Source organism: Artibeus jamaicensis, unplaced genomic scaffold (genome assembly GCF_021234435.1).
Source record: "Artibeus jamaicensis isolate MK-2021 breed Jamaican fruit bat unplaced genomic scaffold, CSHL_Jam_final contig_700, whole genome shotgun sequence".
Classification (NCBI taxonomy): Eukaryota; Metazoa; Chordata; class Mammalia; order Chiroptera; family Phyllostomidae; genus Artibeus; species Artibeus jamaicensis.
The window spans coordinates 9,920,384-9,943,290 of NW_026521930.1; the positions used below are offsets into that span (position 1 = coordinate 9,920,384).

At 56.5% G+C, this 22,907-nt stretch overlaps 2 protein-coding genes across 3 annotated transcripts; both read right to left on the reverse strand.

Annotated features, from left to right (window-relative positions):
* Positions 1-340: 340 nt before the first annotated feature.
* Positions 341-6,937, reverse strand: HS3ST6 (heparan sulfate-glucosamine 3-sulfotransferase 6). Its single transcript, XM_037157328.2, has 2 exons — positions 6,397-6,937; positions 341-1,082 (listed from the first exon to the last, which is right to left on the reverse strand). The coding sequence occupies exons 1-2, from the start codon at positions 6,801-6,803 to the stop codon at positions 428-430; spliced, it is 1,062 nt and encodes a 353-aa protein (XP_037013223.2). The 5' UTR covers positions 6,804-6,937; the 3' UTR covers positions 341-427.
* A 10,996-nt stretch (positions 6,938-17,933) lies between these two features.
* Positions 17,934-22,155, reverse strand: MSRB1 (methionine sulfoxide reductase B1). 2 transcript variants are annotated; one of them, XM_037157376.2, is made up of 4 exons: positions 22,003-22,155; positions 20,175-20,323; positions 19,730-19,844; positions 18,683-18,806 (listed from the first exon to the last, which is right to left on the reverse strand). In XM_037157376.2, exons 1-4 carry the CDS (start codon positions 22,055-22,057, stop codon positions 18,775-18,777), a joined length of 351 nt encoding a protein of 116 aa, XP_037013271.1. In that variant the 5' UTR covers positions 22,058-22,155; the 3' UTR covers positions 18,683-18,774. The 2 variants fall into 2 exon arrangements, with proteins under 2 accessions (XP_037013272.2, XP_037013271.1); XM_037157377.2 differs by lacking the exon at positions 19,730-19,844 and having other exon boundaries at positions 17,934-18,806.
* Between the last annotated feature and the right edge of the window lie 752 nt (positions 22,156-22,907).

Genomic DNA, 22,907 nt, shown 5'->3' on the forward strand with positions numbered 1-22,907 from the left:
GGCCCTAAACCTCTCTGAGCCTCGGTTTCTCACCTGTGACTTGTGTCCAAGCTCATTATACACCTACCTAAAGGGGTGTATCAAGGATCAAGTTTAGACCTCCGCTGGCACTCCAACAGTGCCCATGAGAGTTAGCTGGTATGTGACTTCCACTCAAGACAGAGGCGTAGGCGAGCGGGCCTCGCCTCCCCGCAGGACCATAGCAAAAAATACAGCTAGACTACAGAACAGACTTCACCCAGAGTTGTTAGAGTTAGCTGGTATGACTGTCATTTCTCTGGGCAGTGGCACCTCCAACCCCCACACTACAACCCTCAAGGTCATGTAAAAGAACACAGATCCAAACTTTATTTCTTCAATAGCTCTCTCTACCCAGAACGTGCACACAGCCTGCTCTGACTGGCCGACAGGCTTAAATTAAGGTTTACTAAACATCCCCCGGCAGGCCCTGGGCTGGCCTGGCCTCTCGGTCCCACCCAAAGTCCTGACCGGTCATCTGGTAGAACTTTTGGTTGAAGGGCTGGTAGAAGTCCCGCAGCCGCTGGACCACTGCCTCAGGCACCCGGGGGTGGGGCCGGCCCTTGGACTTGCCCAGGCAGCGAGGGCGGCTACTCCCCTGAGCCTTCTTGAGACAGGGGAAGCCCTTGGTGGCATTGAAGTAGAAGTGCTTGTCCGTGACGACCCTTTTCAGGCCCAGAAAGTCTTGCACGCGGCCAACTTCTCCAGCTGGGTCACTGACCAGGCGCTCACCGCTGACAAACAGGAAGTGGGACAGGGGAAAGTACCGCAGCCAGTTGCCCAGGTGCTGTGCGTAGAGGCCAATGCGCACTGCACTCCAGGCTGTGTCCACGGGGCCCAGGCCGTGGCGGAAGGCCAGGGCTCGGAAGCTGGGCAGGCTCGGGGTCTTGGAGAGCATCTGGGCATAGTCAGAGATGGCCCGAGTCACAGGGTTCCGAACCACCACTATCAGCTTCACGTCTGGGGACATGCTGTGGATGCGACGAGGGGCCTCGAGAGTCACGAAGTAGCTGGGAGTCTTCTCCATGGTGATCTGCCCGTCCAAGGTGGGTGGCATCAGGCTCCTGCAGGTCATGTGGAAGGAGAGGTGGCGTGAGAGGGTGCTGGTCCCCCTCAGGCTCTCCCATTATAGACCAGTCTCAGGCCCCCGAGACTTACCCCTCCTTCCCCCAGGGAAGCTCCAAACCTCCAAGGCAGGTGAGCCTTCCCTCTCGCCTAGACTCACCCACCCTAAAGTGCCAGGGTGGGCAGCTTGGGATGTGCACTGAGAGGACCCAGCCCCAGAACAGGCCGGCAGCGGGGGCCTGTCCTGCCAGGCTGCCCACCCAGGCTAGAGTGGGCCCCCACCCTGACAGCGCTGTGCCTCTCACACCAGACCAAGCACCAGGAAGGCCAGTGGCCTGGACTTGCCATCCGCAGGGCTTCGCCCACCCTCCCCACATCAAAGACCCCTACACTGTAATTACCCCAGGTCACACTTTCATTAAGTGGCTGAAGGTCTCCCCTAAATTAGGCCATTAATGACTCACAAGTGTCCGGACAAAGGACAGCCACTCCTTCGCTCACTCCCTCCCCTGAACAGCCTCCCCACCCCCACCCTTTGATTGCTGCCCTCCTAATTCTCACTGACCTGTGCCCAGTTCAAATTCTAAAAGCCAGCCCAGCCCAGCCCAGCATGTTGGGGAACTGTGAGTGTGGTGGCCTGAGGACCTGCCCCAAGATCTCAGCAGCTGGGCCTCTCAGACCTGGCTCACACCACCGGGTGCAAGGCTGTGACTGCGACATCTCTGACGGTTCTTCTCCTTCTGACCAGGGGAGGGGGCGCCGACCCCACACCACGGTTCTTGAAGAGTTGTCTGATGACAGCCTCGCGACTGCCCCACACTGGGGGATGCCCCTCCTGAACACCCCACTGGGCAGTTTCCCAAAGTCAAGCCTCGCCTGCCAGCCAGGTAGTACAGGGAGAGGTGGGGCAGGGCACTGCAGAGCCAGCTGAGCAAACAGCTCTGAAGGAAGACACGCGAGCAGGCTGGAAACTAGGTCAGTGGAGGCAGAGGCTGCGGGACCTGTGCCTTTGGAGGCGGCAGTCTCTGCCGGAGGCCAGCCCCGCCTCCAGGCCCTGCTCGGCTTGGAGTCCCAGGTGCACCAGTGGCTCCCCGGAGACCACCCCATGGACCCAGAGGAGATGGTGAGCTCCATGATCTTCTGGCTGTGGGAGCTTCACCCACCCCCTCAAAACAAGGCCTTGGGGAGAGCTGGTCTACAGAAGTCAAGGGGAAATGGAGGTGACAATTGTGTACCCATTGAGGTGACAAAGTGAGCTGGAGATCTCCCTCCAGCTCACTCACTGTCCCATTTGATGGGCAGGCACACTGAGGCTAAGAGGGGGAGTGAGACGTTCGTGGGTAGAGGTGGACGCTGACCCGCAGCACTCCCACCGCTGGGCTGCAGCTGCTGGAAGGCAGGGCTCTGCTGGGCTTCTGCTCTCAGAGCCCCTGCATGCGTGCTCTGCCTTTTGACCTGGGGATACAGGTGGGAACAGCACCCAGCCCTCTGGGATAAGTTCCAGGAGACCTAAGGTGGTAACAAGGACTGAGGCCAGGACTGCAGCCTGGGGTGGCCAGCTCAGGCAATCCCCCTTTCCACAAGAGGAAGTCAAAAGAAGGGGAGTCTCCCACACTGGATCTCACTGCCGAGACCCCCTAAGAAAAGCCTGTGCTGGGCCCTGGCTGGTGTGGCTCAGTGGTTGAGTACCAGGTGTGCAAAAAGCAACCATGCATTAATGTTTCCCTCCCTTCCCCTCTCTAAAAAATAAAATAAAGAAAATCTTTAAAAAAGCAAAAAACAAAAACAGAGCCTATGCTGGGACAGACAGACCGCCAGGTGGATCAGCAGTCATCGTCCCTCCCTGCGTTGCCCTCCCCAGGAAAGGAACCAGCCCTCATTACTCCAGGACCCACCCCTCCTATCTTTGACACCCCCTCCCTGTCCCTTTCCTTCCCCAGGCACCAAGTGACCCCAGAAGCACCCCTTCTTTTCCTTCCCAGACCGGGCACTTTGGGTTTTGAACATGCCCCCACCCAACACTCTTGGCAGGGTGGAGAGGGCCGCGAGGAAGCCCACCACAGAGGAGCCGAGAGGGGCACGGGGAGGGGCTGCAGACTTTCTAGACCCGCTCTCGCCACACACCAGCTTTGAGATCTGAGAACTTTGGGATCAATTACTTGTCCTCATCTGCCCTCAGAAGCCTGTCCTGGCCAGGGCCTGGAGGAGGATGGGGACAGGAGTTTGGGGTGTGGGAGAGACTGGGGAGGGGACGAGAGGGACAGCACTGACTCTCACAGCACACATCTCACAAGATGTTCCCCAGACCCTCCCTCCTTCTTCATCTGGTCTACATCTCCCTGCAGCTTCCACCCAGCCTCGGGCCACTTTCCCCCCTCGGTCTCATCCCCCCTCATGTCCCACACCTCCTTTGGGCCTCATCCAGCCAGCCCGGGACGCAGCAGAAACCATTTAGAATTCCTGTGTGGGTCGATAGGAGGCTGGAGGTGGGGCATTGGTCCCCAGTCACAGGAGCCCCTCCTCAGGTTAACAGCAGGAGAAAAGTCCCACAGAAACCTGGCTTCCTCCCCCAACATACTCAGGCCCCCTGCTCCCTGTATTAGTGCCAGGAGCCAAAGGTGTCCCCCCACCTGCACCCCTCCTTTCTCCTCTCATTTTCCCAAACACTAAGGTCAAAGTACAGCCCCAGCTACCCCCAGACAGGATAGCCCTCCTGATGAGACCTGGGGTGCCGCTGGACAGATGCTCAGTGAGTGAATGAACAGATGAGCAAATGCTGACTGAGTTTGGGGCCACCTGGAAGTCACAGTCCCCAAGACAGAGCATCTGAGAGACAGGCTAACTGAGGCCCAGGGATGGGGAAAGATTTGGCCAAGGTCAACCTGGGGCACCTTCAGGACCCACCTGCCAAGGCCCATGGGAAGGGCTAGGGTCACTGCTTGGAATGAGGTCAGGCACAGCCCAGTGGGAATGGGTGTCCCAGAAACTCAGCTGGGGGCACTGGCTGCTCCTCCCATACTTACCGCCCTAACCCTCCACCCAAAACAGGGCTCTGCACTCCTGAAGGCTCAGCCCAGGGTCCTGAGAGCAAACAAGACCACCAGACTGTGGCCAAGGGGCTGGACACCCCCTTTGCAGCTAGAGAAGCAGTAGGCATTTTCAGAGGCTCACTGCACACTCAGAGCAGGTTGAAAGAAAAAAAGGGCCAGAGGCACAGGACATCCAGTTCACAGTTGTGCCCTGGCTGATGTAGCTCAGTGGACTGAACACAGGCCTGTGAACCAAAGGGTTGCTGGTTCCATTCCCACTTCAGGGCACATGCCTGGGTTTCGGGCCAGGTCCCCAGTAGGGGGCACATGAAAGGCAACCACACATTGATGTTTCTTTCCCTCTTTCTCCTTCCCTTCCTTTTTCTCTAAAAATAAACAAAAACAAAATCTATAAAAAAAACCCAAAAAATTCACAGCTGCACACATCAGCACACTGCCACATGTGCTAGGCACTCTGCTCCCAGAGCCTCTGCACCCACACCCTACCTCATGCCCTGAGAATTCAGGTGGGAACAGCACCCAGCCCTCCTGGGATAAGCTCAGTGAGACAGACCCCTTTGTGGGCATTCCAGAAGCCCAGCAAGCCCAGCTCCTGCTTACTGTGCACCAGCCAATGAGGGGCAGCGCCGGCCACACCAGAAGGACAGCTCTGGATTAATGGGGCAAGGCCACCATGACCTGACCCTCTGCATCCCCTGCATTCATGCCTTCCCCCAGTGGAGGTGGCTCTAAAAACGAGAAAGGACAAAGTCCCTTCTCAACCACAGCTCAACTCATTCCTGAATCCCCTGGCTCTGACCTTGGGCACCTTAGTGTCCCAAGAAATTTTCCCCAGAGCTGAGGCTCTGACCTGCCGTCTGGGTGTAGCGCCTGCAGCCTCTCGGCCCTCGATCGCCCCAGACCTGTCCCTCGGAGCTAGAGCATGCACCCAGGGAAGCCTGCAAAGGGTCTCTGGATCCCTGGCTTTTTGAGAACCCTTTGAAGGCTAAACCCATGCTAGCCTCCCCTGCAGCCCCCATTAGCCCAGCTCACGGACGGTCTCCCTTCGGCTCCCTGTAGTCAAAGTTCTTAGGATCAGCGTGGTCTCTGCAGTTTTCACTACCATTAACAGTGTGTCCTCCACCCTCACTCACCCTTCTCCCCCCTTTACCCCCCCCACCTCTTGTTCTCTCTCCTCTCCACTGCAGTGAGGGGACAGAGATGCTTCGGGGTGCAGTGGCACTGTGAGAGTGGGTAGCAGTCTCTCTGAGCTCTGAGGATACAGCCAGTGGACTCAGGGATGGACTCACCTCCTTCCCATCACTGCTCTACTTCCCTGGGACCCCCCGATAGCAGCAACCTTCAGAGCTCTGGAGCCAGAACCCCTGTTTTCACTAGGGCTCCTCCAAACCTGTGAGTGGTTGTAAAGCAATGGGGGTGGTGTGGGGGTGGGGTGAGGAATCTGGAAGCAGAGAAACTGGTGCACCTGGAGGGGTCTGGGTCCTGCCACCCCCGACCCCCGACTGGTTCACCAGGTGACCTCGGTCAGGGCTCTCTCTGCCCCACAGGGGCTGGTCCCAAGCCAGGACCTGAGGGGAGAGCTTTCAGGGAGTGAAGTGACTCACTGTCCACCTGTAAGCCTTCATTTCCCCCAGAAGAAGGGACAATTCTGGTGACAGGCTTGCATGCAACCGACCGAAACAACAGGTAGGGCCTCGCACTCTGGCCTTCGGTGCCAACCTCAGCAGGGAGCGGCTGGAGTTCCCCCGGCCCTGAGGACAGGCTGCTTCATGTGGGGATAGGCGCCCCCTCCCCCACATTCCACACCACTCCCCAGGGCCACCCCAGGGAGGGGCAGGACAAGACAATGGAGTCCCAATCCTCACCCTCAGGAGGCAGACACTTTCTAGGAGACTGCCAGTTCTGGAGGCCCTTTCCCAGGGAAACTGGCCAGCAGGGGAGCATGACTGAGCCTAATGAATTTCTAAAGATCCTCAAACCCCACTAGCTTGAAATTAGTGTACTTCTCAGTTGGGATCGCACCCCCTCCCCCGAGTCTTGCTGAGACCCCTCAGCAGCCCCGAACCAGGGCTTTCCCTGGAGTTTTCAAAGTTTTTCGGAGCCCCCGGCCAGTGACCAAGCTCCAGGCCCCCACCCACTCAGGCTGGTCTCAGCCCTCGATGCCCGAGAGACCTCTCCCCGCCGCGTACCCGCGCTGTTGCCGGGAAGGCACCGCCCAGGGAGTGCACGGAAGCCTACGGGACGCAAGGGCCCGGGCACTCACCGGTACCAGGCGAGGCCGCGCTCGTACCACCTGTCAAAGAAGTGGGGCTCGGAGCCGAGCGCGCGGACATCGGGGTGCAGACGCAGGAACTCCAGAAGGGCGCGCGTGCCGCCCTTCTTCACACCCACGATGAGCGCCTGCGGGAATCGCTGGCGTCCGGGGCCACTGGCCACCGGCAGAACCGGCGCCCCCAGGCTGCATGCGGCGCTGGGCGGCACCGCGGGTGCGGGGGCCGGTACGCGGGCGGCCGGCGGGCAGCAGCCCGGGAGGGTGCAGAGACAGTACGCTCCCAGCACCAGCGCGGCGAGCAGCAGAGGTGCACGGGGCGCACGCACCGCTGCCCCGGGACCTGCCCCGGCGCCCTGGCTACACCTGGCCCCGCCGCCCAGGCCACCGCTGCCTGCCATCCGGCCGCACCGCGCCCAGGCCCGGGAGCGTAGACTCCCTCTTGCAGAGGGTGCTCATCCCGGTCCGCGATGCGTTCACCCCGCTGAGCCGGGATTGTGCTCTGCGTCCAGCTTCCCCACAGCCCGGAGCTGGCGCGGCGCGGGGAGGAGCCCGGGGCGGTGTGCCCCGCCCCTACCCGGCCACCGCTCCGCCAGGTTACGCCTGCACCCACAGACGCCGAGGCTCAACCCTGAGCCTCAGACAACACCTGGACGCGCCACCTGGGAGACCCTGGGCTCCCGACCGCTGGGCTCCGGGTCTTCACCCTGGAGCTCCGGGCTGGGGCCGCAGAGTCAGGACGCAGGGCAGTGACAGGGCTGCCACGAGGGACCCAGCACTAGCTCTTAGAAGGCCGATCCCGCCCCTCGAGGACCAGGTGTGCTGCGTGAACAAGTGAACCGAGGACGCGCGTGGGCCTGGGCCTTACCTAGTGCACAGAGGGGTTCCCCGGAAAATCTGCGGCAGGAATGGGGAGGGCCTCACTGGCCGTCGGCTCGTCAATCATCAAATTCACAACGCTGGTGGTTGGAGAGGGCTAGCCTAGTACGATTACCATTATAGAGTCAGGGAGACAGGTTCAGGGGGGACAGCCGTCTTGCCCAAGGGCCCGGTGAAATTCGGACTTCAGTTTCCTGATCCTTCTACAGTGTCACGCCGTCTGTTTGTACAGCCTAGCCCGCCTGGCATTCCTGTGGCGTGGCGTGACCCACTTCTGACGCTGGCAAAGTGGCTTCTGTTGGAGATCTGAAAGCTGCAGGGGACCTGCGCTGGGGGGAACTAGAAGGAGGAGCCCAGTGCTGTCCTAGGAGACTGCTTCCTCTAAGGAGCAGTGAGGCTCAGGGGCTACTCACAATTATGGGACCTGCCGGGTGCTGGACACTCTGCAGAAGTTTTATACACCCCAAAGTTCACTGAACCCCCAGGACAACACAGAGAAAGAAGGCAGAGAGGACAGACAGAGCAAACCCAGGTAGAGGCGAGCTGGGACCATGTCCTCTCTCCACCTCTGCGCCAGCCCAGCCTTCCCAGCAACACGGTCGGCCAGTCTCTCCAGCTAATACCCAGAGGCCTCTGTCCTGGGTTTTTCTCATTAACGGCACCTGAGCCTAATGGCATCTGGGCAAGTCCCAGCAGCCTGCGGTGCCTCTGAGGGGCAGGGACTCTCCATGACCCACAAACGTGTCCAGCACTCACTCCCACACAGAGGCAGCCCTGTTCAGAGGGGGCTGTGCAGAGCCAATGAAGTAAAGATCATCGACTGGGGCCCCAGCACAGGTTCCAGCTGCCAGGCTTGCACCTGCTTGTCAGGGCAAGACTCAGCCGGGAGCCCTGTCAGAGGGTTGTGGGCACGGCAGTGTCTGGGATGCATGCTGGCACACGCAGGGTCAAAGGATAGTCTTTTTCAGGTCTAGCTTAAACCGGGGTTTGTTCTAGACAGTCTGGGTCTTCTTAGAGCTACCCTGGCAGCCTCCCGCGCCACCTGCAGCACCCACCCACAGTCCCAACAGCCACCACTGGGGGCTCTGAATTCCAGCCTTAAACCCTGGTGGCCCCTCATCACCCTGCTCCGACACAAGCACTGTCACTTTCCCCTTCCAACCTTTGCTCATACTGTTCCCCTTGTTGAGAATGTCTTTTCCTTAGGCCCCCACACATGCTTGAAACCATTCCAGAAGAAATTTACCAAAAAAAAAAAAAAAAACCAGACACTAAAAGCACTGGGGACAAGGAAGTGACATACAGGGACAAGGAGTATTGGCTTGGACAGTTTGGCAACTAATCCCCTCCCTCCAGGTGAGGGAGAGGTGGGTGCAAATATGGTGACACCCAGGAGGACGGCCTTGGGACATTTGTTCACCCATGTTGCCCCAGCAACTGACAGAGCCTGGCACTCAATAGACACTCTAATCATGGAAGCTGGTGGAAGGATGTGAATGGAGAGATCAAGAAAGGCTTCCTTAGGCAGGTGGTGGTCACGAGGGGAGCAGGAGGACAGCATCCCTGGTGCCGTGGGAAAAGCTCAGCAGTGCGGGGAGATGGGTAGCATGGGGGTAGAGTCAAAGGCCCATCCTGGTGCAAGAGGGAACAGCCCACAAAGGCCAGGAGGCTGGTCCCAGCCCCACCTTCATCCAGCACTTGACCTCAGGCTCGCACCACCCTGGAGCCTCCAGTTCATTCTATGTAAGATGGGGAGGCCTCAGTCCTGACTCAGAAGTCACAAGCTTCATTGAAATAGAATTGCCACACCATGAACTTCAGCCACTTATGGGTAGAAAGCAGAGGTTTTTAGTATACCCACAATGTTGTGCAACCATCGCCACAATCTGTTTTAAAATATACTCATAACCCTAAAAAGAAATTTTAGCCCTGGCTGGTGTGCCTCAACAGACTGAGTAACGGCCTGGGAATCAAATTGTCTCTGCTTCGATTCCCAGTCAGGGCACAAGCCTGGGTTGCAAGTCAGGTCCCAGGTAGAGGGTGCATGAGAGGCAACCACACACTGATGTTTCTCTCCCTCTCTTTCTCCCTCCCTTGCCCTCTCTCTAAAAGTAAATAAATAGAATCTTTTTTTAAAGTTTCAGTTTCATACCCATTAGCAGTCTCTTTCCTTTCTCCCCTCCTCCAACTCCCAGCAGCCACTAACCTACTTTCCGTGTCTATGGATTTGCCTGTTTTCCTCACTTCGCATCAGTGGAATCACTCAGCATGAGGCCTTTGTGTCTGGCTTCTTTCACTTAGCATGGTACCTCTGAGGTTTATCCACATCGAGCGAGCATGCGTCAGGGCTTCATTCTGTGGCTAACGTTCCACTGTATGAATGAACCACGTTCTGTTTATGGATCTGTCAGCTGATACACCGTTGAGTTGTTAACACCTTTTGGTAATTGTGAATAATGCTGCTGTGAACATTCATTTACAAGTATTTATGTGAACACATATTTCATTTTTCTTGGGTATATACCTAGAAGTGGAAATGATGGGGGACTCAAGAACTGAAAAATTTTAGTTCAGGTAACAGTTAATAAGCTTAGTAATCAATGTATGTAAAATGCTATTGTTCCAGGACCTGAAGGTGTGACCCACCCCGACTCCAGGAGACCACAAGCAGTTCCACCTTTGTGTCCCAAGAGGACTGCAAGCAACTCAAGATGGTGTCTGAGCCACTGTGCTCCAGGGCGAGGTGACCACCGCCCAGGACACGGATGAAAGAACGCTGCAGATTTTTATCTGATTAACTTTTCCCCTCAATTCCAAACCCTTTACCTACACGTTTCTTCTTATAAAAAGGTTTCTGAGATGAGACAAGATTTCCTCTTACAAAAACGGTCAGTTTAAAATGGAATTTAAGATGGTCTGTTAGAGTGCAAACCCACCATCTTCTCAGATCGCCGGCCACCTGAGTAAAGCACCATAAAGATTCAATCCCTGTCTCCACACTGGCTCTGGTGGTGACAGGCAGCACGAACAGCGGCTCTTCCGGTTTCAGAATTCCTGAGTCGGGAATGGTAACTCTCTGTTTAGCCTTCTATGAAAAGTCTTTTTGAAGGTCACACTTGGGGATTTCAGAAACTGCCTCCCCACGCTCCGCACACACAGGGTGGCTGCCTCCCACCCCAGGATGTCTGAGTGGCCCCTTCAGTCTGCCTCTGCCCCACCTGGCCATCAGGGTCCAGCCTTGGCTCCTCACTGGCTCCCTCCTGTGTGACCTAGACACAGTGGATTCTCCTCTCTGGGTGACAGGATGAAAAGTGACTTCCGGCGCCCCAAAAGAGACCAGGCCATGGGGCATCCTAAGAAAGTCACCCACACCCTGCCCTGTCTGGCCAGGGCAGGAATCGGGTTAGCAAGTCTCTTCTGCCCTACTGGGTCTCCCCAGAAGCCCTCTGCTTTGAGGGTCTAGGATGGCCAGAGCTCAATCCCCCTTCACCTTATTTGGACCCCCTGTCCACAAAGGATGGCCAGGGAGGGGTCCATCTGTCCATCCCCTTTGGGCCAGGCATCAGACAGGCAAATAGTCAGGTTTGATGTGGTGGCCAGAAGGAAGGAAAATTTGGGAGGGGGGATTCGCTGAGCTGCTTAGTCACCAGGCCAAGTAAATAGCATTCCTTCCGGAGAAGACAAGGAGGGCCAGAGCCAAAGGGGACAGACAGATCGGGCAAGTCTAGGGAGGAAGTCCTGGGGAGCAAGGTTGTGGCAGGAGGACAGCTCAGCCTGGCCTCCGAGATTCATGACCCTGCTGCCCCGCCCACCTATGTCTTCCCTTCACGGACTGTAATTATTTCTCTGTGGGCAATTCAGAGCCCTGTCTTTCTCCTCCATCTACCCATGAGCTCTGCAAGGGCAGGGACAGGGTCAGTCTCGGTCCCCTCTCCATGCCTAACCATGATGAGTGCTCATGGGTGTTTGCTGACTGACTGAGCAACTGTGTGTGTGTATGTCTAAAAGAGTGTACGCGTAACCTCCTCTCCCGTGCCCCTCTCTACCTTTTTACTAGCCTGTCCCCAAGATGGCCACTCTGAGTTGGGCTGGATGTGCAAGAAGCCGCCCCAGCTCTGGAAAGTAATTAATAACCCCCTCCGTGGGGAACAGCTGGGGGAAATTTCACACTTGAGGGGCTTCCAGGAACTTCCTCCACTAGAACCACACCCTCCCTTCCCAGACCCACTCCCAGAGCCTGCTGGAATTCCAAGGGGAGGGGGCTGCAGCCAAGGGCAGGCCCAGCTGTCCTTGATTTATGTGGGTTTTTTCCACTTTGGATTCCTGATTTGCCCGAGCGCATAGAGGATGTGGTTTCCTCCCAGGGAGGGGCCCCTAAGAGACGTCTGACCCACCTAACCCACTCAGCCCCAGCACCCACTGTTCCTAGTTATGTAGGAAACAAAGTAGGGGGTCAGGAGCCCATCCCTGGGGGTACAATGCTCACTGACCCAAGCGGGTGACCTTGGCAGGTATCCAGTGTCTGACCCTCACCTTCCTACTTTATAACACAAAAGTAATATGGCCTCCACCTCTCCGGTGCCCATTTCCTAAGCGCTTCATGAGAAAGAGTCATGGACATGTGACAGTGACCCGGGCACAAGAAGGGGTGCCGCGAAGCTGCTGGCACTAGCGTTTCACAATTTGCCTTCCCTGGAGACAAGACTGGAAAGGTTCCTCTGGTCTCGGGGTGGCCAGCCAGTCTGGCCCGTCAGAACCTGGGTCTTATTCCTCGTGGCCGGCCAGAGCTGGGGACACTGTGGCACAGAAGGGTTTGCCGTGGAAGACACTATTCCCAGTGTCAGGAGGTACATGTGAAAAGGCTCCCTTGGCCAGGAGTTAGGGGAAGGGAGGCCTTCTGCAGCTTGTCGCCACCTGGAGCAGCCACACACCTGCAGGAAGCCTGCCTAGGGCTGGAGGGTTTGCAGAAAAATCCAGACCTCTATTCCCTGCAGGGATGGGCCCTAACCTGTACCCTTACTCTTTTCCCTTGGATCTTCCTGGAGGGACCAGCACAGACAGAGGGCCATTTACCACTGGCCCCTGCTTCTCCCGGAGAGGGCAGGGATCCGGTTTCCCAGGTTGCATAACTGGACCTTGCAAATTCCTTCTTGCCCACCAGCCTTGCCCACCAGATTGCACTCAATCTATTGCAGTGTGAAAATCCTTCTGGGCCGGCAGTCCCCACTCTGCAAGAGGGGAGGCCCTGTAAGAGCCTTTAGCCCCAAGGTAAGTCTAAAGGGGCAAGAGAAAAGGGTCCCTCAGAAACAGGACTCTATCAAACCTCACCCCAACTCCCCTCCCCTAGCTTCACAGCCCCAAGCCAGGCCTCCGAAAGTGGAAGCTCCTGAGCAGCTTGGGAAAGGCTGGGTATCATCCAAGCGACCCCACATCAGGCCACTAGGGCTCTGTGGCCAGGTCTGTTTGTTCGTGCCCTGGTGAGGGGCCCCATGGACTAGAAGGGGACAGTGAGCACATTCCTTCAGGAGCAAGGGACCTGATGCAGGCTCAGGAACCCCATGCTCCACAGAGGACATAGGACCACATGTATGTTGTATGTGTGTGTGTGTGTGTGTGCAGGCAGGAAAAGGGAGGTCCAGTGGCCTGCCACCAGGCCCCGGCCACTGTCCCCACAGTGTGCAAAGCCCTAAGTTTGAATCTCCCCATATACCAGTGACCCACTTCCAGGAATAAGTCCAGCCTGGCCAGCAGATGAGACATGCAGGGAAAGCTGCACTCCACCCGCTTCACTTCCAGGGAAGCACCCCACCCGTACGGTTGGTCAGACAGACATACAGACAAGCATTGCTCAGTGATCTGGAAGACCTAGAACCCAGAGCCTGGAGTCCAGCATCTCGGGGCAAGTGCCTCGAACTCCTCACCCCTCCCCAGCTGGGCACTCCCTATGCTGAAGCTTCCTGCTCTGAAGCAATGGACCTTCAACAATGACCCCTTCTCTCCCCTCAAAAAACAGTGACCCCACCTGTACAAGTACATTGTTGTCCTCCCTCTGACCGTAGCTTCCCTGCCCTCCCCCACCACATCCAGACACACACCAGGGGCTCTGGGCTCAGAGATGGGGGCCCAGAGGGAAAAGCCACAATTGGAGACTAAGGAAGCAAAAAGACACCGTAGGACCAGTGGAAGAGGAATCCCGGGGCAACAAGCAGCCTGCGCTTCCCGGGGGCAGACCCCGTAAGGCCCCAGCTCCTCTGGGCTCTGCCTCCCTTCCCCCTGGCAATGTGGCCGCCAAGCTCTTTGAAGTCAAAAGTAGCTTGTAAACGTACTGGTGCAAGGTGAAACCTGGTAAAACAGGAAGCCAGGGGCTGAACTGTGAATAGACTCTGGGGTTCAACAAGGAACAAAGAAATCATGCCTGGAGGCAGGCGCTGGGGGCGGGGAGGGGGGGGCCAAGGGCTGAGGGGCTGGGGAGGAAAGAGCTTGTCTGCAGGTAACCAACTGTCCTTCCTGTACTTCTTGCCTCCAAGCTCCATTAAGCAGAGTCCCAGTACCCAGGGCCAGGGTAGAGTGATAGGTGGTCCTAGGGTCCCTTCCTGCCCCAAACCAGCGACACACTCATGCAGAGGGGATGCTGAGGGAGTGGACAAAAGGCAGTCCAGCCCTGGCTGGTGTAGCTCAGTGGATTGAGCACAGGCCTGCAAAAACCAGACAACCTCAGTTCGATTCCCAGTCAGGGCACATGCCTGGGTTGCAGACCAGTTCCCTGCAGGCCAGTTCCCAGCAGGGGACGCACAAAAGGCAACCATACATTGATGTTTCTCTCCCTCTCTCCTTCCTTTCCCCTCTAAAGATAAATAAATAAAATCTTTAAAAAAATAAAGATTTACTTATTTTTTAAAAAGGCAGTCCAATTGGATATACCTACATTCAACTGATGCTACTACGTGAGCCCCCCAAGGGCTCGGCAACTGGGAAAGAAAATGAGATAAATACACCCTAGTCGCTGGTACTGAGGAGTTGTTGACCTGGGGTCGGGTGAAACCCGCAAAGGGATTGCAAGAAGCCAGTCTGTGCACCTGTATGGGAGGCCTCCCCAGGACCCCTACAGTGTGGGGGAAGGAGAGAGCCACTGGGGCAGAGCCATCAGGAAAGACATTCAGGAGGATTCTGGCATATGGGGGTAGGGGATGAGAACGAAGAAAAACCAAATCCAGAAGGCAGGGACACCAGGGCCTGTTTCTAGAGTAGAATCTGTCTTGTGTAGAAGCCCCGCGGCTGAAGGTGCAGGGGGTGTGGGTCATAAAACACACAAGGTTATGATAAATAACGCTGCTGTCATTTATGGAGTGGGAAATCAAGCTGGAGAGCTGGGGTCTGCGGACCCCAGCAAGCAGTGTCTCTGGTTACCACTGAGGAAAGTTACCTGGTCTGATGACTCTTTTGCAAAGACCACACTGATCGGAGGAGGCCAGCTAGGAGCTGTCATTGTTGTGGGGAAGGCAAATGGGCAAAGATGCATGGGAGGTGGAACCTCAGCACTTGGCGCCCTGCAGTAGGTCAGGATGGCAGCTGGGGCAATGTGAGGGCATGTGAGGGCATGGGAGGGCGGCCGGGAGAGGAGGCCCTAGCATCAGTGCAGGTGAGCCGCACCCAACTGCCCTGGGCTGGGGCCAGAAGCATCCTGCCTCCACCTGTGTCCTGCCATTCCATTCCCATTCCCACAGCCTGTTCCGTCCCCCCACTCATCTCTGTCCCTCTTCAACTGACTCAGGAAGAGCCACCTGGTACTTTATTGAAACTCACCAAATGGGGCCTCGACTCCACCGGCCCCGCACCCTCCGACGTCAGGAGGACTCAGCCTGCTTCCCTGGCACCGCACTTTTGGCTGCTTCGCCCCCGGGCGCCTCAGGGAACAGGAGCGGGGTGGGGCGAGCGCTCCCCCTGCAGGTCAGTCCTGCTCACAGTCTCTGAGCCCAATCCCCCGAGGGGACCTTGAGAACTCTAGGCCCGAGAAGAAAGTAATCGCGCTGGGCTTCCCCCAGGACCTCATAACGGGGGTGGGCGCACGGTGGCCCCCATCTGGTTTGGCGACTCCCCCGGGCCCACTCTCTCAGTTACCCGCCCTACCCTCAGGCATAGTCAGGGGCTTCCCTCCCGACCTGCCCGAGCCACGCCCCAGCAGGGTCATGGATCTCCCTGGCACTCGCCATTCAAAAGAAAAGAAAACTGTGGGTGAGCGAAAGTCCCGAGCACTGTCAATTCACTCATCCATCCTGTAAGCGTTTATTGAGTGATTCTCTGAGCCACTGAACGGGGCCCAGGCAGATTTATTCTCTCTTTCACTTGTAGCCTTGCCTGGGGTACACTGGCCAGGTGCCGCCACCTTCAGGCTGCTACTGGCTAGTAATAGCAGAACACCAAAAGCTGTACGGCCCTGAACGCGCAGCCTTGGGCTTGCAAGGCTGTGCCTGATGGCCACCCTGGCAAGGAGGGTGCATTAGAGTGGAAGGGACTGGGCTCTCAAAGAGCCTTCTGTTTCTCAAGGAGGAACAGGGGCTGCAGGCCAAGGTTATGGTGTAACTCACTGGAGGAGGGAGTGGGGAATAATTTATGATTCCACATGAGATATGCATCCCCTACCAGGCCCCCGGCAGACAGACTTTGCCGGTGGCTATCCATCTCTGGGCTCCCATGTGAGCAGACTTCATAAACCGTGCATCTTCGTCGCCCCCTACCCACCCCCATGCCTCTCCTGTCTCCAACAAGGAGACAGGTTGGGTTCCGATGACAGAGGAAGGTTAAGTGCTCTGCCTGACGTTGCGCAGTGAACTGAGGCCTGTGCGGGGCCCAGCAAGTAAGCCAGCAGCCCCTGCGCAGGCCGGTGACCTCACTCCAGAGTCAGGATTCCTGGCCTGTTGTTAGGGACTGGGGGAGCGAAGAGTCCCATCATTGAGGAATTAACCAGGCTTAATAGGCCAGTAACACAGGAACCTTACCGTCCTTCTCCCTCCCCAGCCACTCCTACCTTGACACCTCTGCCCTCACACCTGTGGACCCACCTCCTCTCTCCCCTAGGTGGGGGTGCCCCCAGCTGCAGTGTGTCTATTCCAGTTATGCATTCAGAACTGGGGGAAAACCACAGGATGGATTTGGGGACCCGCTGTGAAATGGGGCTTCAGCTAAAACCCCACAAGGCCTCCACAGGCCCCTACTCTGACAGTGAGGTCTGCGTCTTCTAGGTGATATTGGTTTAGAGCCACTGGTCAGAAGTCCTCAAAATGTCTGATTACATTCTTTTTCCCACACAGGCAATCTGGGAAAAGGCTGTAGGTCCCTTTAAGAAAGGCGGGAAGAAAGACTAATGCTATACATTTTAGCAGCATAGCAGCATTTTTCCTTAAGCGGTCCTGGCCTTCCCTTTATTCAAGGAGTCCTGGGTCCGTAAACTGGCTCACATCTGGGAACTGGTTGAGGGGTCATGACTCTGTTTTATGATTCAAGTTAGACTTCTGTTCACTTAACTTAGAACACTTCTGCTTCTACAGATCAAATGAAAATTCAGCAGGCTTCCCACCTATTTCACTTCTAGGGACATCATGATTAACCAACCAGCCAGGGCCATTGCTGCTTTGACCATGCTGTCTATGAGGGCAACCACGCCCACCACCTCTGGCCATTAGGCGCACCTCCACTTGGACCCTGACGTGTCAGGGCCCGATGACCCCACTGTGTAGGTTTCCCAGTTCCATGGCATCAGCCCTCATGTCGGTCCTGGCCTACGCTGAGGAGGGGTCGCAGAGCTCTCCCGGGATGCTGGGGCTCCCCTCACAGTGGTGGTGAAAGGTGTGTCCCCCGACACTCCCAGGGTGGGTCTTAAATGACAAATCCGCTGTGACATTCCAGTCTCCCTAAGCCTTTGGATACCTTTCTGTAGAGTAGGCTAAGACAGGTCTGGCATTTGAACCCCGTTCAGCATGGGCCACCTCAGGCCATGTCTCAGGCAACTAAACAAACTGTTAGAACGCTTGCTAACCTCAACATTAAATCCAGAGTCTCCGCTAACGGAGCCCCTATCAATAAATTCAGCCTGATCCAACTTCATGTTCTATCCACCATGATCCCGTTTCTTACTATTTATTCCCATACACATTCCCCAGGTTTGCAGTATAAACCACAAAAACTGTGTAGTTCTTTTGGAGTACAGCACACCTCCTCATAGGTCACATTTTGCACCACCCCTACAGGGCCTGGGGCGTGCCAACCTTGCCTTTGGGTGTGCTGCGCCCCTGCCTGGGAAGCTCTTCTCCTTGCTTCTCTCAGTTGTCACGGTTGAGTTGTGATGACCCCTCCTCAGCACTGCCCCCCACCCCTGACACTACCAGAGGCAAAGCACCAGCCCTCTAATCCTCCCCTCCACAAACCCAAGCACCATTACTCCACTACAGTCACTCACAGCCCTTCTCATCATCTGACATGAATTTACCCTGTCAACTATGCCCCAAGACCTTGACGGCCCCATCCAGCCTGCATATGGCTGCATCCCCAGCACGGAGGCTAGAACGTAGCATGAAGCAGATGCTCAATAAATGGGCATCAGAGATGCTCACCTTGTATCCTGGCATCTCTGATGCTGTAAATAAACAGAGCAGAACTGGGTTTCATTGGTTTATTTGTCTCCTAATTATTCCAAAGAGGCTTCAAGACGGGAAGGAGGGCTTCAGCATCACCCACCCTCCCAGACTGCAAGAGCTGCAGCAGTGAGGGCTGTGGGATGTGGGCCGTGGGCTAGGGGCTCCACAGCCCCCCACTGTGTACAGTCAAGGTTATGGAGCAATAGATGCTTTCCTAAGCCCGAGTGAGGCAAGCAGCAGCCACACAGATTGTGAAACAGAGTTCAGGGTTTCTCTTCTCGTAACTAAGAGACCGGATATCCGACCCCTCAGCCCGCTTCCGCCACAGGTCACAAGTCATCAACACTCTGGCTGCCTAGAAGGGTTTAACCAGAGTGAATCATGCAGTGGCTGAGGCTGGAGCAGCCGGCTGGGAGCGCCCCCATTTGTATTCTGTCTCCTAGCACAGCTTGATGGTGATGGGCACCAGCTTTAGTGGGAGCAAAAGTTTGTCTTACAATTGGGCCCCACAGGGGTGAGTCCCAACAGGCAAGGAGTGGGTACCGGACTAAGGAGAGTAAAGGTGGGACGCAGCATCACTCACAGATGAGCCAGACTTAGAGCCCACCTCTCTGAAGCCAAGATGAGCTAACAGCTGGGCCCTGCAAGCCCGTCCCAGCAGCAGGAGATGGGCCATGAGTGGCCCACTCATACTTTTCCCACGGAGAACCAGTGCAGAGCCAAGGCCTTGGGAGCCTTCCTGATGTTTCAGCTGGCTGGCCCCTCTTCCCTGTCTGAATGTCTGGGGTTCCAGTTCCAAGTTAGGGTGGCCAGTGTGTGGCCACCATGTAGGACCCATCTGGGGTGGCTGAGGGCTGCCCACCTACTTCCCCTGGGAGGCAGAAGTTTCTTTGCCTGAAAGAAAAAGAGGGGAGAGAAAAATCAATCCTTGCTCAATTGTGTTGCAGACACCATTCCCTGGGCTAACCCCCTCCACTGCTGCCTGTAAGCCAGGGAGCTAGGAGGACCCAGACACCCAGCTCAGGGCTGCCTGTGTGCCTGTCACAACCCACAGCCTCTTCTTTCTGCACAAGACAGAATGAATAACCACCACAGGACAAAAGCACCATCGCACCTTATCATGGGTGAGCACCCATGAACACCCTGGTTTAACCCACAGTGACTGCAGTAAGCAGGGGCTGTCAGCAGCCCCATTTAATGGAGGATGAAACAAACTAGGGACCGGACACAGTCTTGCAGGTGAAAAGTGAGGTGCTGGGATTTGAGCTACAAAGATCTGGGAGGAGCCCTGAGTGTGGCTGGGTGTGCAAATAGATATGCAGTGATTTGTGACCATTTGTATGTGCAAGAGAACAAAGGCCAGAGAGGAGGCTGAGCTCAGATAAAATGCAGGAAAATGAAGTACAGCTCCCCAAAACAAGCTATGAATAATAACACTGCCAACAGGAGTGCATATTTGAGCTATTACTACGTGCCAGGCCGCAGGTGGACAGCCCTGGCTCTCAGCCTCCACCCAGCCCAGCCTCCCACTCCAGTCAGGGGAAGAGCCAGGCTTCTGGAGAAAATCCTTTGCCACATCCACCCTCAGATGTCCCTTTTGGGGACACACGTAATGGACCAGGCACAGGAGGCCAGACATCTCCTCCGCCATCCCTGTCTTGCAGCTGTCTTTTGGGGTGGTTCTGGGCAGTCCTGGGCAGCATGCTTTGGTGCCGCCATACTTTGTCACTGTGAATGGATGAAAAGAGAGTGCCCCCTGCCCAGGCCCTCTAAAATGTGTGACAGACCTGTGTCCCGCTGCCTGATAGCAAGCTTACCTTTAGGGACAAACTTCAGCGAGCTGCTGAATATTCAGAAGCGTGACTGTCCCCGCTTGGGGCCATCATTCAGGAACTCATGGCCCAATCCATTGCCACACCTGCCACAGGAGACCTGGGAAGAGCACAAGACAGCCCAGTGAGCTTCTAGCCAAAAAAAAAATAGCCACAGCAATGGCCCCTCCTGCCACCCGAAGCCCATTTCCCAAGGTAACTGCTGGCAGGAGAGGCTGACCTCCCCTCCTGGAGCCTGTGCAGGAAAGCCATCCTATTTCCCTGTGCTCCCAACAGTTACCAAGGTCTCCCAACAATTTGGGGTGGTGGCTTCCGTGGCTGAGGCCAGATGCCTGGGATAGACAGACTCTAAGCCCCTAGAGCTGTGGGGGGAGCAAAGGAAGGAAGGGGCAGCCAACATCCCTTCCCAGCCCGTGCTGCTACCACCCACCTTTAAAGCTTCAGGCCGATTGTGCTCTGGACGCTTGGCCACACTGTCGGGATGGATAGTCTCAGTGAAGGCTGGCCATGGGGACGAGTGAGCATACTTTGCACGGCTAGAGAAAAGCTCATAGCCACACTTAGCGCACACGTAGACACCTGGAAGTAGAACAAGGGGCAGAAGCAGAGACATGAATCCTTGGATCCAGTACAACACAGCACTCACAGAACGGACTGCACACCCTCCCACACCCCCACCTGGGTATCGGTTTTGTGGGGGAGACACACCACTGAGCTCACATTTGAGGGTTCTTGGTGTGTGTGCCAGAGACCAGGAGAGTCACTTTTCACAATTATCTCATTGACTCTTCACAACCTGTGATGCAGACCTACCCATTGAACAGATGAGGAAGTTGAAGCTCTGTGATACAAACCACTCAGCTAGGAGGTGTGCAACCAGAAAGGAACCCAGGGAGGCTGACGAGAACACAGTACCCCCACCCCTCATAGGCCCCACACAGAGGGGTTTCTGACATGGCCAGCACCATCACCGAGCCCCACTCCCTTCTAAAGTGGCTGTCCTACTGCCCGGCGAAGCCCTGAGCTAGCTTCCCATCCACTGGCCTGCTCTCCCTGCCTGAGGAGAATGGTTTCAGGGAAAAGCCCTCCAGGCCAGACAGGGGACACAGGAAGACAGAGGACCAGGGAGAACAGGTTTTAACATGTCCTGAAAATATCACTTTGAGAGATGATTGTGCAGCTCTCAAAAAAGGTTGGGCAGAACTGGATGAAGGTATGCCCTACCCACACCGCCTGGCCCGGGGAGAGCCTCTCATGGGGTTTGTGAACTATTCAGCCTTTACCAGGAACTGGAAGAGGAAGCAAAGAGGAACTGGGAGCTGCCGTGGGAGTGGAGTTACCACTCCCACCGTGGCAGAGCAGCCTTAATTCCCACAGCCAGAGGGTCTCAGCTGAGGGCTTTTCCCAGAGTGTCCTATGTCACAGCTGATACTCATAGGTGCTCAGTGTCAGAGCCTCACCCCCTAGAAAGCTGGTACCCAACAGATCCCACCCTAACTAAGTCACTGCCCTAAACTTGCCTGTGGCATGTTTTTACCAAATTGGTCCATTGCCAGGCAGCACAGACCAGGAGACTCACCAGGACTTCTTAAAGCCTAGGGCCAGGACTGAGGGCTGCCAAGCCACAAACCACCCCCAACCCTACTCTCCCACATCGCCCAGGCTGTCCTGTCAAACTTCACTACACAGGCCACTGGTGGCCTGTGGCACTCCTGTTTCCTAACCCCAGGGCTCAGGGCAGGGTGGGAAAATCACCTAGTCTAACCGGAGCAGGACGTTCAGTGCTTGCCAGCTTACTCTGGGGGTCCCAGAAAGAGGAGAGCTGAAAGGGCAGGGGTCACCAGAGAGAGGGGGCAGCCACGAGGAGGAGCAGCCCTATCACAGGAGTTGCCCCTGGACAAGACGACCTTCCACTTCAGCCCTCTGAAGTCCAGATCGCAATCCGGGTCTCCCACCACCCGCAATCTGTGGGGTACTCTGACCCCACAGATTCCTCCCGGAAATGGCCATGTTCACATTCCAAGTCTTTCCTCCTTGAGGAGAGTCAATTCTTCTCTCTCTGTCCTCCTCTCCTCGGGTACCCCTACTCTCCAAGCCCCCAGACTCCTCCCCCCTCCGTGATACCCTTTATATGCGCTCCTCCCCACCGGTCACACTTGTCCCCGCTACTCCCGAGGCTCCGGGGCCCCAAGGGTAGTGACGCCCCGTCTAATGTGCGCACCCTCCCTACTGCTCTCCTGGGAGGTCACAGGTTGTACCCGGATCAAAGTGGTTCTGGAAAACTTCGCCCCCGAAGAAGCTGCAGAACGACATGGCGCCAACGAGACCGCTGCACTCTCGTAGTTGCTTCAGGCAGATCTGAAGCCACCGACCCGCGACCTCTCGGCCTGCGCTGGGCTCCCCACGCCCCAAGGCACCGCCCCCTCCAGGGGACCAATCGTGTCTAGGAACGCCGGAGCACGCTCCCCCCCCCCCACGGGCCGCCTCCAGAGGGCCCGCCCCTTTTCTCGTACCAATCGGGACGACGAGGGTTCCGGTTTCCTCTGCTAGAGGCCCTGCACCCTTCCTGAGGACTTGAGGGTTCACTTCTTCCCATAGGACCTGCCCACCGACAACGCCAGTCCTGCGCTGCGTCTCTGAGGCCCAGCGCCAGGGGGCGCCGCTGAGCTGCACTAGGTTTTGGGGGTGGCGGTGGAACTGCCCGTGCTCTCTCCCTGCCCCGGTGCTAAACCCAGTGCCACTGATACAGGGTGCAGCCAGGGGGGCCCCCAAAAAAAGATTTGGAAAGGTGTCCAGAATTCAAAGTGTATAGAAATATTGGAGAGACATATAAGATGTCCTCACCGCCCCCCCCCCCAGGGGGGAAGGGATGAATGGAGCCAGGCCATTGAGAGCTATTTTGCATAGCAACAGTTTTGGAGCTAACCTCTGGAGGAATGGTTATTTAACATATCTATAACCTTTAACTGGTTTCATAGATATGTTAAATAGCAGTGGCCAAGTTTGGAGAAGAGAGAAGGAACTAGCAGGGACTCAGGATGGAACTGGGAGGACTCAAGATGGAACTAGGAGCTGCGCTCCTGAGTGAGAAGGGTTTGGACTCAGGAGGGTAACGAGGGACTCCTGAGTGAGAAGGCCTGTGTGAGAGCTTGGGAAAGACTGG